The sequence below is a fragment of the Oryctolagus cuniculus genome, chromosome 10 (genome assembly GCF_051225735.1).
Source record: "Oryctolagus cuniculus isolate XC-2025 breed Fujian yellow rabbit chromosome 10, ASM5122573v1, whole genome shotgun sequence".
NCBI classification, from domain to species: domain Eukaryota; kingdom Metazoa; phylum Chordata; class Mammalia; order Lagomorpha; family Leporidae; genus Oryctolagus; species Oryctolagus cuniculus.
This window is the reverse complement of record NC_142876.1, coordinates 77,218,900-77,234,823: the sequence shown is the minus strand read 5'-3', so window position 1 is coordinate 77,234,823 and position 15,924 is coordinate 77,218,900. Positions and strand designations below refer to the sequence as shown.

General features: G+C 48.8%; 1 protein-coding gene across 2 annotated transcripts in view; it reads right to left on the bottom strand.

Annotated features, from left to right (window-relative positions):
- PDZRN3 (PDZ domain containing ring finger 3) overlaps positions 1-15,924 on the bottom strand; it is a 252,167-nt gene that overhangs the window by 8,499 nt on the left and 227,744 nt on the right. For both annotated transcript variants that reach the window (XM_051851467.3, XM_017343969.4), the window contains 2 exons: positions 15,574-15,821; positions 12,721-12,808 (listed from right to left, as the gene is read on the bottom strand). In XM_051851467.3, coding sequence (XP_051707427.3) covers positions 12,721-12,808; positions 15,574-15,821 — 336 coding nt within the window. The remainder of the gene's footprint in view (positions 1-12,720; positions 12,809-15,573; positions 15,822-15,924) is intronic.

Genomic DNA, 15,924 nt, shown 5'->3' with positions numbered 1-15,924 from the left:
GCAATGCAGGCCAAGAGGACGTCAAACGCTTTAAAAATATTTGGCTTAGATGATGACCTGGAATTCTCTGCATGCCACTGTGGAGAACTTACTACACAAAGAGTGATTATGGACACGGGATCAATGCTCAGGGCGTGCCTGACCTTTCAGTCAATATAAAGTCATTTTGAAAATAGTTATTCTATTGATCCTCCCAAAGAAAAATTACCCATATTTCACTCAATGTCAAGACTTCTGGGGTAGGGCTTTTAAAAAGCATTCTTTCAATGTCATCCACAAACAAGAGTATTTCCACACCCCAAACCAGCCAGCCAGCCAGTGCAGTGCAAATGTTTCCAACGTGTTGGGTTAAGATGATTTCACATTGTGTTTCCTTAATAGTCATGGTCGTAGAACTTGCAAGCAGATTACACACAGATTGGTCCAAGAAAGGAGGGTAACATGATAGTGTGTAATTAATGCTTTCCACAACAGCTGTGATATTTACAGCAGAGAAATTAGTTTTAGCTGCTATTACTGCAAATTAAATAAGATAAAAGCAAAGTAAGCCCAAACACGGGATGCCTGAGAACAGAGGATGCTATTGTATTTGCCAATTAGCCTGCACTTGAGAACGAAGTCAGAACGTTGAAGAATTGTGGGAGGCCGGGTGAGCACCCTGGGTTTTCTGAGATGTGCACAGGCTAAGTTCCTCTCCACCTGCTCTGCCACTGCCTCCTGCAAGTTTTTGCAGCTGTAGCCTAGGAACCCGTTTGATGGCCGCCTGCTAAGTTTCCCACAGAAGCCTAGTTAGTCTACTTTACAGTGTTATCATCTGCTCACTAACCGGGAAAGCTGCAGGGACCCTGAGCTGGGGTCCTTGTCTACTGTCTGTGGGGACTACTTCTAAGTGGCCTCTCTTGAGGGCCCTGAAGGGTAGGAGGGATGGGTGCAGCTGTCATGTGGAGAAGCTCAGAGCAGTTACATGGCAGATAATTCTTAATTCCTCCCCTTGAGAGGCAGGGTACCCAAAACCGTGGGAGAAGAGCAGCAGGTGCAAAGGCCCTGGATGAATATGGCCAAAGCCTCAGGGCAAGGAGGAAAGAAGGCAGGTCAAGTGTATCAAGGCAGTGGGGGCCCAGTGGCCAGCACAAGGCTCTCTGGTTTTAGTCCCACACCTTGGGCACCCATCATTGGGTGAGGACTGCCAAGATCTCAGGCTGCAACATTGTCAGTACAATGCAGTGGTGCAGAGTTGGGGCTACAAAGAAAGGCAGACCTGGGTGCAGGTCGCCAGCCCAGGCTCTTTCCAGCATCTTGAGCATGGGCTGGTGATTCTCTCCAGGGCTGTTTCCCGACTCGCACATTTCTTCTGGCCTCGGTGGGGTGAGGAAGAGGAGGCATACGGAGCGCTGAGCACAGTGCCCGGCCTTCCAGAGGTCCTCAGTCACTCGGAAGGACGATAACTAAGTGTAGGATGGTTACTGGCCCGAACCCAAAGGTACTGTGGCAGGGAGGGCAGACTTCAACCCCTCCGTAGGATTCCTTTATTAATATTTATTAATTAACATTGGTATGTTAACTAATTTAAGGACCTCCTAATCATAGGTTTAGCAATAGGGTGAATTTTGCATATAATGAAACCCTGTTAATTTCTGATGACTTGGTTGAGTTAGATGGGCGTTTGTTTCCTCATTTCTGAGAAATATACTATGCAGGGGATTAAGGGGCATAGGCCATATTCAGCCACAATGGCAAACTCTTTCCAAATCCTTTGGAAAATCAATCTCTGTCACACAGATATCCTAACCATTGGTCATGCTCTTGTGATCCAGACACAGGTCCAGATATCTTCCTTCGGTTACACTTTATCTGAGTGTGAGCCAAAGGGAAGCCTCCCTTGGTTTTGGAGTTCCCTCCTGGTTCCACTGCGTGGATCACATTTCACGTGTATTTGCTGAGGTCCCAGTGCACAGCTGCAGCACAGATGCTGCCACAGGGGCCTGAGCTATCACTGTGGGGGCCTGTGATGCTGGAACAGCGCCACGTGCAGCCCAAGCAGGGGTAGAGATCGCTGGGAAGATTGTAGCAAGACAAATGAAAAAGACAACACATGTTGTGGTATTACTTTTAACAGGGTCCAAAGTAACAACACACGTGCTAGCTTTCCTTGAGTGACCAGTCACCAAAGTAGCTATCGCCCAAGAAAGTACAACAGGTATCATAGTTCCATGGGGCTTTACTGCAATGCTGCTCGGAGTGTGCTTCAATAAGTACAGAAATTGAGAGAAGTGTTTAGAAACTTAGCATCTGTACTTTCTCCTGGTCACCAGGGGTGTGGCCAGCAGACTTGATCAGTGAACAAGGTACCGGTTCAGGTCCTGTTGTGTTAGCCACCTAATGCGGTCAGCTCCACAGTCATGCAGAGTTGAACCACTGGTCAGTGGCAGACTGAAAAGTAAACGAGCCAGCCAGCCTGGTCCTCATGGTCTCTCCCCACAGTCTGACAAGCATGATTCTGCAAGACACAACTAGACTTGAGAACTCTGTTTGACACAGCCCAGGAAAGTGACAAGTCTGGAAAACATGTCTTGGAAAATAGTGGTACCAAGTTCAAGGGGTCTTCAAAAAATTCATCCAAGATGTGTATTAAGAAAAAAAGCATCAGTATAAACTTAGCTTTAAATTGTATTTTTCTGTGAACTTGTTGAAATATCCTCCTGTTGATGGTATGCAAGTACAAAAGAGAGAGACTCACAAAGAATATGCAAACTGATGTTCTGTAGAGACAAGGGTTACATTTGGCCTAGTACCAAATACATAGGTGGCCAGATTTCAGAAGTCTTTAGCATGTGATTTTGATAAAAACCTAATTGGAAAAGCATTTTTATTCCATTTTTTAAAAAGATTTAGTTATTTACAGAGAGAGAGAGAGAGAGGCGGGGGCTGATGTCAGTTTATTTTGCTGCTGGCAGGATGATTTTTTTTCCTGCACGTTTTCCTTTTGAATCTGCCCATTTCTTCATCCATATGGTGTTTTTTTTTTTTTTTTTTTTTTTTTTTTTTTTTTTTTTTGGCCAGGCAGAGTGGACAGTGAGAGAGAGAGAGAGAAAGGTCTTCCTTTGTCGTTGGTTCACCCTCCAATGGCCGCTGTGGCTGGCGTGCTGTGGCCGGCGCACCGCGCTGATCCAATGGCAGGAGCCAGGTACTTCTCCTGGTCTCCCATGGGGTGCAGGGCCCAAGCACTTGGGCCATCCTCCACTGCACTCCCTGGCCCCAGCAGAGAGCTGGCCTGGAAGAGGGGCAACTGGGACAGAATCTGGTGCCCCGACCGGGACTAGAACCCGGTGTGCCGGCGCTGCAAGGCGGAGGATTAGCCTAGTGAGCCGCGGCGCCGGCCCATATACTTTTGTAAGAAAATTGTGTAAGAAAACTTTGCAGCAGAGTTTCAGGCTAGAACAGAAGACAGTTCAGAAACATTTGCTGCTTTAAAATATCTTCACCTGAATCACCAATAACTGAATCAAGAAGATCCATTTATGCTTCCTTATTTAAACACCTTTTGTAGGCTCCCCCAACCCCACCCTGTGGTTACGAGCACGTTGGAACAGGCTGAACATCCCCACTCCGAAAATCTGCAATCTTACATGCTCTAAAATCTGAAACTTTTTGAGTGACAGAATGACACCCAAGTGAAAAATTCCACCTGACCTCATGAGACAGGCTGAAAGGCAGGTGCACTGGAAATATCCCATGAAGCTGCCTTCAGACTGTGTGTATAGGTGTACGTGAGACACGTAAGGGTGAGGCATGGGGAAGGCGGGGTCTCACTGGAAAGACCTGCCCGGAGTATGTCAAAGCTGCTTTCGCCCACTCCACCTTCCTGTTCACAGTGAAGCAAAGCTGGAGGGTCTGATCTTAAAAACAGACCTCGGGCGGCAGCATAATTCTGGTTTAAGGAGCACTATTCGGGAGCAGTTTTCTATACTGGAAGTGGTCTGTGTTTTTCAAAAAAATTTTTATTTGAGATGGGGAGGGAAAGAGAAAAGAGAGAAAGAGAGCGAGCAAGAGAGAGAGAGAGAGAGTGTGTGCACTCCCGAATCTTCTGGTTTACTCTCAAATGCCTGCAATGCCTGGGAATGGGCTGAGGTCAAAGCCAGGGCCACAACCCAAGTCTCCCACATGGGTGGGAACAGGAACCCAGTCACTCGAGCCATCGCTCTGCTTTCCAGGGTCTACATTAGCAGGGAGCTGGAATCAGAAACTGGAGCTGGGTGCTCTGATCCAGCTTCCCTGGTGTGGGACTTGGGCATCTTAATTGGCATCCTAACTGCTAGGCCAAATGCCCACCCTGGTCCAGGTTTTAGAGCAGGGCTAGGGAACCTTTTCTTTTTGGCTATTTATACCAGCACTTGCAGGCCGTACAAAATGATCAACCTAAAAATTAGCCTGCTATAGATTTATTGGATTTTTGAATCCCACTTGCACTTGCCTTGGTCAGGGCCAGAGCAAATGATTTCACAGGCCTTATGTGGCCTGCGGGTTGGACACTGCCCACCCCTGTAGGATGAGTGGCACTAGGTGAACCCATACTGGGACAGCACATTTTAAGTGGTAATAAAGCCAAGAGTATTCTGGAGTTTACACCAGGAATGTACTTGACATTGGCGTTAGGATGACGTGGGCTATAATATTTCCTTGTTTTCCCTGGACCTTCTTAGGAACGTTAAACAAAGGCCAGAGAAGTTTCAATTAGAAGGCACAGGATACGACTTCGCCTCGGTCATTCAATCTCCAAGGGACGGTTCAGGCTCACGGAGAAGAGGCCAGCTGCTAATGGGCTAAGCTCAGAGTGAACCGTGCATAACAGCTTCTCAGGAGCTCATGAGAAACAGCAATGTAAGAGCTCCATACAGATTCGTGGTTTACCTCAGTTGCTCATAAAGCAGATTATAGTGAACAGGAGCTTAGTAATGAATTGTGCAATAAAAGCAGTGTCTAGCCTGTATGCTGTGCAACAAGCATGCTCAGTAAAACTGAGTGAATGAACTCGAGATTTTAAGGCAGGATAAAGACACAATAAAAAACTACATATGTCAGCTTGGCTTTGCCATTATGAGTGAGGTCGCCTTGGGCAAGTCACTTAACTTCGTTCTCCAGTTTCAAAATAAGCCACGCTAGTTTGAGGCTGAGTAGAAATTAAAATTTGCTGAAACTTACTAGGTGTTTTATAAATTCTCAACATTTCTTGCTGACTCTGAGCTGGCCTTACACACCAGAGTGTATCACTTAGAGCGTGGAGGTTATCAATACATATTTGTCTGTGATGATGGAGATAAGATTTCAAAGGAGACCATTAATCAATCTGGTATGAATAATGCATTAGCATTATCTGAATTACAGCTACCCCCAGCCCTGTATCCTGTTGCTTACTGGTCTAGATGGACCGCTTGATAAAAACGAACAGCTAAGCCTGACATTTCAGATGAAATTGAAACGATATTCCAATTAAGAGTATTAAGGGGGCCATTCAACCCCGGCGAGTCAGGCTCTCTGTTTCAGTATCGGCCACTTTAATCAAAGGGGTCCCCAAGACTAATTTCGATGTTATTCTCCTCCAGGAAGACTGGTCGCTGGAGCACAACTCCACATCTTAGAGGTCCAGCTGGCTCTGCTTATGATCCCAACAGTTGCTGTTTGGGATGCAGTCGTGTCTGTGAAAGGGCTGTGTTTTCTCCTAAGGACCTTCGATTCGAGATAGGCTCACAAGGGATTTATTCTGTCATTGAGCTGATAGTTATTGTACACCAGCTATGCACCAGACATTGCTTAACCAAGAAGACTAGGACAGATTGAGTTATACCAGAGCCCCCACCCCTTAGAGCTTATTTTCTAGTCGGGTGACAGACAATAAGTAGAAACTGACACCGGTGACGTAGCGATGCTTGAGAGAGTGGCCAGGAAGCTTCTCTGGAGAGGTGACATTTGGGCAAAAGACGCAGCTTTGCAAAGATCTGGGGGAAAGGTTATGCAGGCTGCCAAGTGCAGGTGGCAGTGCAAAGAACGTGGGAGATCCTGATGCCGCAGGGAGAGAAGGCTGACTCCATCAGAACAGGGCTCACTTGGGAGACTTCCTTGCCCTGGGCCTCAAAGGCCCAAGAAAAATGGCTAGATTGGCTGGGGCACCTGCATTGCCTCTGGGGCCATTCCAATTCCCTTCTCTTCTACTTAGGTTACTTGATGATACCAGATTTTTGGACATCATCTGGGGGGGCCCCGCCCCTGTTGAAACCGTAGCTTTCCCTTTCCTCTCTGGTCTCAGAATGACATCATCACAACACAGTGCAGGTGACAGCAGGCTGCACAGCCTGGAGAGGGCTGCTGCTGCTGAATCACCTGGGAAATTAAAACAATAGATTCAGGACAAAGCCTTCTTCAGACACTTATTTTCCTTCTTAATTGCCTGCAGGAAGATCTAGAGCAGGTGTTCAGTACCTGAGAATTTATGGGTAATTATTTGACTGCTTAACCCTAGGGTGTCCTTGGGGATCGTGCCTTTAACTTGAGGCAGTTTCACAATGACAGGGATTTGCTACCTAAATATGATCATTTTGTGTGCTTTAAGCTGGGGGGGGGGCATTTGTTTTTCCTTGTGCATTTATTTCAGTAATATCCCAACACACTCATCTATAGAGTCCGCTGTGCGAATTGTCCTTTGAAAGGTGCTGATTTTGGTCTAACTCTGCTTAGATGATGAGCAATGTTCTCAGATTGCCCCTCCATGCACACCCCAACTCCAAAACACCTGATCACTCCGAAATCGAACCTCATCAGACAGGATGACTCCAGAAGACACTGTTGCCTGTTGTAAGAAATCTCGTGGGAGACAGGGAGACAGGTGTGTGCCAGTGTCCCTGAAACGCAGGTCTGCTAAGGAGACACAGGTCTCAGCAGTGGGCTTTAACCTGTTGGTGTTTTTTAAACTGACCAGGTGCCCTTCCCAAGACAGACCAGTGAAACCGGGTGGCACTGGGGGGTGCAGGCACTGCTCTCCCCTGCAGATTCCCTGCTGGCACGTGGCCAGGAAGGTGTCACCCCACTGTCTGAGTCTGTTTTGTCTTGTAATACAATACCCAGAGCGGGTTACTTTAGACAGAAGAGAACTCTATGCAGCTCAGTTTTGGAGGTCCTGGAGCAAGTTCATGCCTGGTGAGATTGAGAGACAGAGAGAGAAAGAGAGAGAGAGAGAGAGAGAGAGAGAGCATATGGCAAGACAGAAGCAAGAGGCCAAGCAAGTGGGCAACCTCGCGTTCTAAGTTTGTTGTCACGGGAGCCGCTCCCTCTGGGAGAACAGTGTTAATCCCCTCAGAGCAGTGCTCTGTAACCTCCTCCCAACCACTGGGCCCCCACCTCTTAAAGCTGCCAGCATCTCAATGCCACCCCAGGGAGCAGGCTCCCCCCCAGGGCACACGCATCTCTGGGGGACACACCTAGTCCGTATCTAAACCATAGCTCTGTGGCTTCTTCTAGCCCTGACCTCAGCTGCTGTCCCCACAGCATTTGGGATGGTCGCAGTCGCTCACCCAAAACCCCAGCTGGTGCCGAGGTAACAGGAAGAACCTGGTGACAGTGATGGCTAAGCTGACGGGGACAGGGGACCACAGGTGCAAAAGCAGCCTTCCTGCTAGGTGTGGACTCCCCGCGCTCTGGGATAGCCTCTTTCAAGGCAGCCTGGAGATGGAGACCATCCATATCCCGTGTTTCTAAGAAATAACAAGCCCATGTCCAATGCGTGAGGGCTTGTGAGTCCCTGACAGGCAGGCAGGTGGTGACTTCCGGCCCGTGCGTTTCTAGTTCCATGCAGTATGTGTCATGCAATGGAGCCTATGTCACAGCTCATGCGGAACGCAGACCGTAACACGGGAGCGGCACTGGGGCACAGCGGGGTAAGTGGCTACTTGGGACGTCTGCATCCCATAGCCCAGGGCCTGATTTCAGTCCTGTCCGCTCTCTGCTTCTGAGCTACTTCCTGCTAATGTGCATGGGAGGCAGCACGTGATGCCTCAAGTATGTGGGAGACCCGGATGGGGCTCTCCCTCTCGCTCTGTCAATCTGCCTTTCAAGTAAACAAATGAATCTTTAAAGAAATAATAAAAAAATAGAGAAAAACAAAGGAAAAGACAAGCATAGATGTGAAGTTACAGAGAATCAAAGTTCTAACTGAAAATATTCCCTTGGTTCCCTTTGATTCTCTTTGTCTCTGTTTATTTTATGTGTGAGAAGACAGAAGTTGCTCTATTAACACGGGCTAACATGTCTCCAAGGGCATATTTCTTTCTAGCCCATGGCAATTGCATGGACTGAATGGATGATGTTAATGACTTGGGGCACTTTTTATTTAAAAAAAATTCATTTATTTATTTGAAAGTTAGAGCCAGAGAGAGAGAGAGAGAGAGAGAGAGAGAGAGAGAGAGAGAGAGAAAGGGAGAGGGAGAAACACACTTCCATCCACTGGTTCACTCCCCAGATGGCCACAATGGCCAGGGCTGGGCAAGGCCAAAGTCAGGAGCCAGAAAACCTCATCCAGGCCTCCCTCGTGGGTGCAGAGGCCCAAGCACCTGGGTCATCTTCCACTGCTTTCCCCAGGCCATCAGCAGGGAGCTGGATTGGAAGTGGAGCAGCCCACACAGGAACTGGCATGGAACACATATTTTACTGCAGTGGAAGAAACGCACAACCAAGGCCTCCCTGGTGTGACTCAGGAGAACGAGAGGATGTCAGAGCTCCAGTGTCTTTATCTTGGCCGACGGCCTCCAGGTCAGAGCTCCTGCAACCTCAGTGTGCACCGAGGCCCAGGGGGCCCTGCGGAAGTGAAGGCTCTGGCTTTGAGGCTCTGGGGGCTAAGGTCTACAGCTGCTGTGCCTCTCAGGTGTCGCTGGGCTGCTGCCGAGCTTCCTGCTCTTCAAATACTAAAGTTCTAGGGAATTGTGTCTCAGGGGCTCGCTGCTGCCAAAGACAAGAGGCCCCCACCCCCAGGCAGTTCCTAAGCTCACTCTAGGAGAGGCTGGGCACATCTTTAATATGAGCCCATCTGTTTGCAAAGATAGGACGAGAGCAGGCAGTAGTGGCCTAGGCTCCCTGGTGTCAAACACCGGGACTTTGTAACACTGTCTTGTGTGCACTCTATTCAGTCGTATGGGGCTTTCTATTTGTGGCAATATTGATGTTCAGTTTCCTTGTGAGGCAGTTATCCAGTGTGTCTTTAAAAACAGAATTATCTTAGTTTAAAGACACTGAGTTAAAGGGAAATAGAAAGTAAATAGCAGTTCTGGTGAGATTCGCATGCAAGGCGGGGCGGATGGCCCAGGGTGGGCAGACCCTGCCGGAGGGGCTCAGGCAATCTCCTGAAACCCAGTGGAAGCTCCTATAAGCATGAAGAGATCGCAGCTCTCATCAGCACCTCAAAGGTCTTGGAAACTAAACGAAAGAACTGAAGAACCCATGCTAGCAAGTCCCAACGACTGCCAAGTCTACACCACTTCCTAAATCTAGCTTCTGAGAGATGTGACAGCTTTTCCAAGAGCCGTACTTCATCACAATTATAATGATCATCACCGAGCAGCATTGCCCCATAAAGATGATTAATTAGCACTCCCTTCCGCAGAGCAGGATTTCTCCAACTCCAGGCTGAGGGAGTGTGAACAAAGAGGTCTGGGAGGTCCTGCCTCCCATGGCTGTTCCCTTTGCCCAGGGTATTCGCCGCGCTAGTGAAGCCGTCAGATTCTGAAAGTCCTCTAAGAACATCTTGAGCTTTCTTTCATTTGGTCTTTCCCGATTGTACTGATCAGATCATGGTTCCCCTTTGGGGAGGGAGATGTAGGAACGACATAAAGCCCAGGTGTTCAGAAGGCGTCGTCAGCTGCTTCACTAGCTAGCCTTGAACCTGGGCCGCCAGGACACTAGACGTAAGAGGCAAAATCCTTATTAGTAAGAACAGGCTACTTTTCCTGGAGCAGTTACTGGATGGCAAGCATGTGGGTCGTTGGTTGGCAGACAGCAGAAGCCATCCACGCTTTGTACAGTTAGAGTAATTGCCAGTCCTGTTTAGACCAGAGGCATTTAAGGAGAACTCAACATTTTCAAAACAATGTCATGGAGTCAGTGGCGTCTCTAGTGACAACGGCTTTGCTTTGCCCGTCTGGCGGTCGGCGAGCAGCAGTTCAAAGTCGCCGTGTGCACTCCTTTTATTGATGTCCAGCTTCGGTTTTTGGAATGAGAGCTCTTGGCGACTTGAAAGCAATGCTCTCGGAGCACAGCGATTTTCTACCATTCAGCTGCTTCTGTCACTGCACCGGGCCCTACCGCCACTAAATAACTCATCACCTTCAGAAGCGTCCGTGGGGCAGCCCAGATTACACAGCAGCTGGCCATGAAATTGGATAAAATGTTCGTGGGTTTCCTCGGCTGACCTCCTGTTGGTGCCAACAGGCTTACCTGTCAGCATCAGGTACCTTTTGAAAATGCACCCTGTTACTGTCCTCCATAAAGTCAGCTTTCAGAAATGCTCCCATGTCTCTTGGAAACACACTGAAACAGGAAACCATGTTTCCCCCAAAATACAACTCCATCATGGATGCTGGTGTTTTCTCTGTTTTCTGTCACTTTTTTTTTTCTAAATTATTTTGTCAGTGAGGAAAACCTGAAAAAAACTTCTGTGAACTGATACATGCCTCCGGTGTAATGAATAGGTGACGAGTTCTGCTTTGCCACATCTAAGGAGCAAACAACTCAGAGGATCTTTCAGTATCTAGGAAGGCCATAGAAGTACACTTCACACCTGCTATTGGATACAGATGTGAGTCATCGCTAGCAGTAATTTAGAACACATGGGGGTGAGCAGCACTAATCCAGAACACGTGTGTGTGAGTGGTAGGGACAGGTTTTCTGAACGCACAGAGTTCTGGATCAAGCAATGCACTCCCCAACACTTCCCTGGGACCCTCTGTGCCCACACACACTGTAATTCAGGACAAGGTACTCCCCAGAGCCCACTGAACCAAACAGCAGTGTGCCTATAGAACGATGCCTGAAGCCAAGTGAAACAGTGCCAGTTAAATGATACCCTAGAGGATAGTTAAGGAGAGGCCGCAGAGCCTCCGATGGACAAGTGAGGAGTGAACGGTCCAGGTGGGCAGCTTATCACGGAAAGCAGGCACGAGACCCAGCTGGAGGGCCTGGTCTTGACGCCAACGTCAGACTCCGCTTCTTCCCTCGCAAGGCAGGAGTGTCCTGTTAGAAATCCCAGGATAGGACGGCCACAGAGGCCTCCTTGTGAGGGGCGTGTTCAACTTGGAAGAGGGGAAATGCTGGGATGGTTATCAGCCAGGGCTGGGCAGGAGCCACCCAGAGATAGTAACAGAGACAACTCTAGAGAGAGAATCCTAGAGAACAGAAAGGGAACCCTCCTGTCACTCTTACTAAAAGGAAAATGAGAAACAGAACTCTTGTTAGCAACCTGCTGTCCTCGAGATATTTTAACACTTAGCAGAGGAGTGTCTGAATTGTACGGCATCAACAGTCTTGATTCCTCTTTGGCCTCAAATAATGCGGAAGGAGAGTTACGGATTTGATTCATCTCTTCAAGATAAGAATTAGAAAACCTGGAGCAAGCAGTGGGCCACCGCTTTGTGTTAGGGCTGGTGTTCACTCCAGTAATTTGTCCTCCTGTTCTTCAGCATCTGCCTTTGAGCAAGAAAAAAGTGAAGTCCTGGGGCCAGTGCTGTGGCGTAGCGGGTAAAGCTGCTGCCTGCAGTGCTGGCATCCCATATGGATGCTGGTTTGAGTCTCGGCTGCTTCACTTCCTATCCCGCTCTCTGCTATGGCCTGGGAAAGCAGTAAAAGATGGCCCAAGTCCTTGGGCCCCTGCACCCACGTGGGAGACCCGGAAGAAGCTCCTGGCTCCTGGCTTTGGATGGGCACAGCTCTGGCCATTGCGGCCAATTGGGGAGTGAAGTACCGGACAGAAGACCTCCCTCTCTCTCTCTCTCTCTCTGCCTCTCCTGCTCTCTCTGTGTAACTCAAGTAAAATAAATAAATCTTAAAAAAAAAAGTGAAGCCCTAAAAGATAGAAGTTAGGGTGAGTCTTGGCCTAGTGGTTAAGGACGCTGCTGGGATGCCCACATCGCAAACTGGGGTGTCTGGGCTGAAGTCTCACCTCCGCTCCTGATTCCAGCTTCTTGCTAATGCCACACAGGTGACAGGTCAAGTCGCTGGGACCCCGTCCCTGACATGGGAGACCCCAGACTGAACTCTGAGCTCCTGGTTTTGGCCTGGCCCAGCCCCTGCCATTGCTGGTGTTTGGAGGAAGCAAACCAGTATATGTGAGATCTCTGTTAAATCAATCAAATAAATAAATTCTCAGAAAATTTACAAGCTAGATGAGGAGGAGGCTTACCTTACAAGGATATATGGGTTATGTGAGAACCAGGTTGAGAATCTTGGTTTTTAAGCGATTAAAATTAAAAATAAAAAATAATGTAAACCCAAACCCTGTTTGCTTTGTTTTGAAGGGGAAGCGAAAGGAAAGCTTGGCTGTGCCTTTTACAGGCGCGGTCACAGGTGCTGCTGCCTTTGATAGTCTTCAGCAGCACCCACAAATGAAATGTGCTCTAGGAAAGAGCTCAGTAGGCCTGCTGGCTTCCCCAGAGTGACCCCCGAAGGGAGACGGGGCGCTCTCCTTACCTCCAGCTCCAGCTCCTCCCTGTCCATCTCCTGGTGGATGTCCCCAATGTAGTCGTTTGGATCATAGTACTCGTGGGCGGACGGATGCCTGAAAAAATAGTGCAAGATCCTGAAGGCCCCACTTCTAGGATAAGCATCTCACTTTATTACCCTTCTGTCAGGCCCAGCAGGGTTTGCATGGGCCTCCCTAGCCCACTCCTCTTTGGATGTGGATCTGGGCACAGTCAGGACCTCCGTCATCAGAGTTCCACTACCTGCCCAGGAGTCCGTTTGCTCTGCAAGGGGGTAAGCTGGGAGGTAAGGCACTGCGAGCTGCAATGCTCTCTGAGCCCAGAGTCTGTCCCCTAGCCAGCTAGTCATATGTACAATGTGACTCATTGCCAACTCAGTCTCTGGGCAGGAGACAGGCCCGTGTTACCACGTACTGCTTCCGCGTTAGGTTTTAGCTCTGGAGGGATGTAAGATCAACTTCAGGCAACACTCAAACACACACGCCAGCCTCTGAGATTGGTTCTAACAGTGATGAATCAAAGTGTGATGTGATCTTCTAGGACATTGTCTTCCTGAATCTTCTGACTGTACCCACAGCAAGAAACGTGGGCTGCACTCCCCAGTATGCACGCACGTGTTTGCAGTGTTTGTACCTCCCTGTGGGCATACATGCATGTGTGTGTATGCGTGCATATATGCACACACACTCATTCTGCCAGGAGACTGGACACTGTGTGTTCCTTTAGGACAACACACATAGAGCACACTTCACAGAACCCACTACCTTTTGGAAATGTCCCGAATGGGATCTTTAGGAAAAAGGCAATGGGAGTTACAACACGCCTGGTCAGCGGCTTTGAATGCAGCTGGGGGTCCATGGTGCTAGATGCCGATGGAAAGCTCTGGCCTCTGACTGCTGGCTGGGGACCCAAATCTCACTTTCTCAAAAGGACAGCCCAGCAATCAATGGGCTCTGGTCGTCCCTCCCAGGCACTTAGTTTTGAGACAACAGATCAGACCTGAGTGGTCATTCAAACAAGGGCTGGCTTTCAATTTGCGGGACCCATCAGGCAATACGCTGCCTGCACTTAAGGGGCTTTTAGTACTGAGGATACTGGTGGAAGGGCTGGGCTCTCAAGCGTCAACTTAACCCTCCCCACTCAATTCCGATGCGTGCTCCGGCCACTGTGTGACCTGGAGGCCACATCCTGGGGACGCCTGACCTCTGGACTCCTCTGACATTTCTCAAGTCACCCCGGGGGGATACGTCATGTCATGTTAACCAGACTTAAGAGGAAATTAGGGGTTTGGCTCCTGAAAGACCTGTCACTCGGGCAGTTCAACATTTAAGAGCCAGGAGTAGCCTTCCAGGCCTCATCAATAACATGAGGCCGTTTTGGTGGGGGATGTCAGATAACTGATTTGGATGAGTGGGTTCAGCACATCAGTCACTTGTTCCTTGGGACCAGCTGGGACACCAGAGAGTGTCGTGGCTAAGAGCTGGGAGCCAAAGGCGACACACCTGCCTTTCCCCTGGGGTGCTGCTAGCTCAGGCAGAGTAGAGTGGGGTGGGGTTGCAATTCCTCACTGGTGCAGGAGGACCAGGCATGAGAAATACTCTACAGGTGCCAGCAGTTCTGTGAGCACTTGTACCCCATGGGGCAATGTCAGGGGGATGCCTGTCTTCTGCCCTTACATACTGTCAGCTACAGTGCAACCTACTTTTTGCCCAGCTTGGGGAATTCACCCTGGGTTCCAATGACAGCCAACCACTAAAGTCAGGGATTGAAAGACAAGCCTTTGTCTGGGATTTGACAGAACCACAGGAAACAAGTGCTTACTCCAGCTATTGAGTTACTAGGAGACATCCAACAGGTTTCGTGCTGAGGTTTTGTCTGCAAGAGGTGAAAAACACCCTTGGAAATAATGCATCGAATCAATGATCCCCACCCAGCTGGAATCAAGATGGGAAGAGACGGAGGTGACCTTAGCATCAGCTAGAGAGGCTGTGTCCCCTGAAGTTCAAGGTCCCATGGAAAAAGCAATGTGAGAAGGTTCTCGCTTTGCATTTTCTCCCGAATGTTTTCCATCAGTCACTGAATTGATAGTGACGGCTGCTACCATTTATTGCGGGCTCACCATCTGCTATGCTGAGAACGTTCCATGCATTATTTCATTTCATCCTTCAACAAGCCTATAAGGCAGATACTATTTTTATTGCCACTGTAATGCGGGCAGGGGGGATAAAGCCTGGGGAAATAAAGTAGTTGCCCAAATTCCACAGCCCGAAATTGGTTTGAGCATCAGGGTTTTCTCACTCTGAGGTGCTGCACCACTCTCTGCAGCAGCAATGAAGCCAGAGGAAGCTTCAAGTGTGAGGAGATGGACGTGGGTGTTGCATCCGTGCGGACGCGAGGCACGTCCGGGCTTCGTCCAGGGATCCCGGTTTGCAACGAAACCAAGGAAAGCAGAATCCCCAACGTGCAGAGCCCTCTTTACTCGCTCCGTTGTCTGTTTAAAAGAACAATCAGCATTCCCTGCAGTAATAACTACGAAACCTTCCAATTACCATTTGCGGTGATTAAATTTTATTCCGAAACAACTTTTACAACATTTGTAAGTAATTCTGTTCTTGGAATATCATTTGAATAACTCCGCTCCAGGGTTATAATAAAGTCATTAATATGTCGGCGCGGTTTTGAGCAGGATCCGATTTATTGCCTCTATAAACAATAAAGTTAAACACAGGCAACTTGGAGGAAAATTATAAGACACATTAATTTTTTCCACCGCAGGGAAAGGGAAAAGCCAACTTCACCGTACTTATTAATGCACTAGTAGCTCATGGTCATGGTTACTTACTCCTCTGGCAGGAGATAGGGATCCAGCACGGGTGGGCTCGGGGAGGACATCTTGGTGAGAGCCATGATGTGTTCGAAGGTGATGTCCGTTTGCGTGGCTGTGTCCACCAGCTGCGACTCGGAGGGAGGCGTGAACATCTTGGTCCTTGGTGTTCGCCTCAATACCTGTACCACGATGGGCTCCTTGGCTGTCTTGAACGCTTCCACGGCCTGGTCATGAGTTGCCCGGGATAAGTCTTTGCCGTTGACCTGTTGAGACATAAGTTAGGGGAAGATGGGATTATAATTGAGCAGAAACTGCCAACACTGATATGTGGTGTGACTGCACGTGTACACATCTATAAGGAAGACG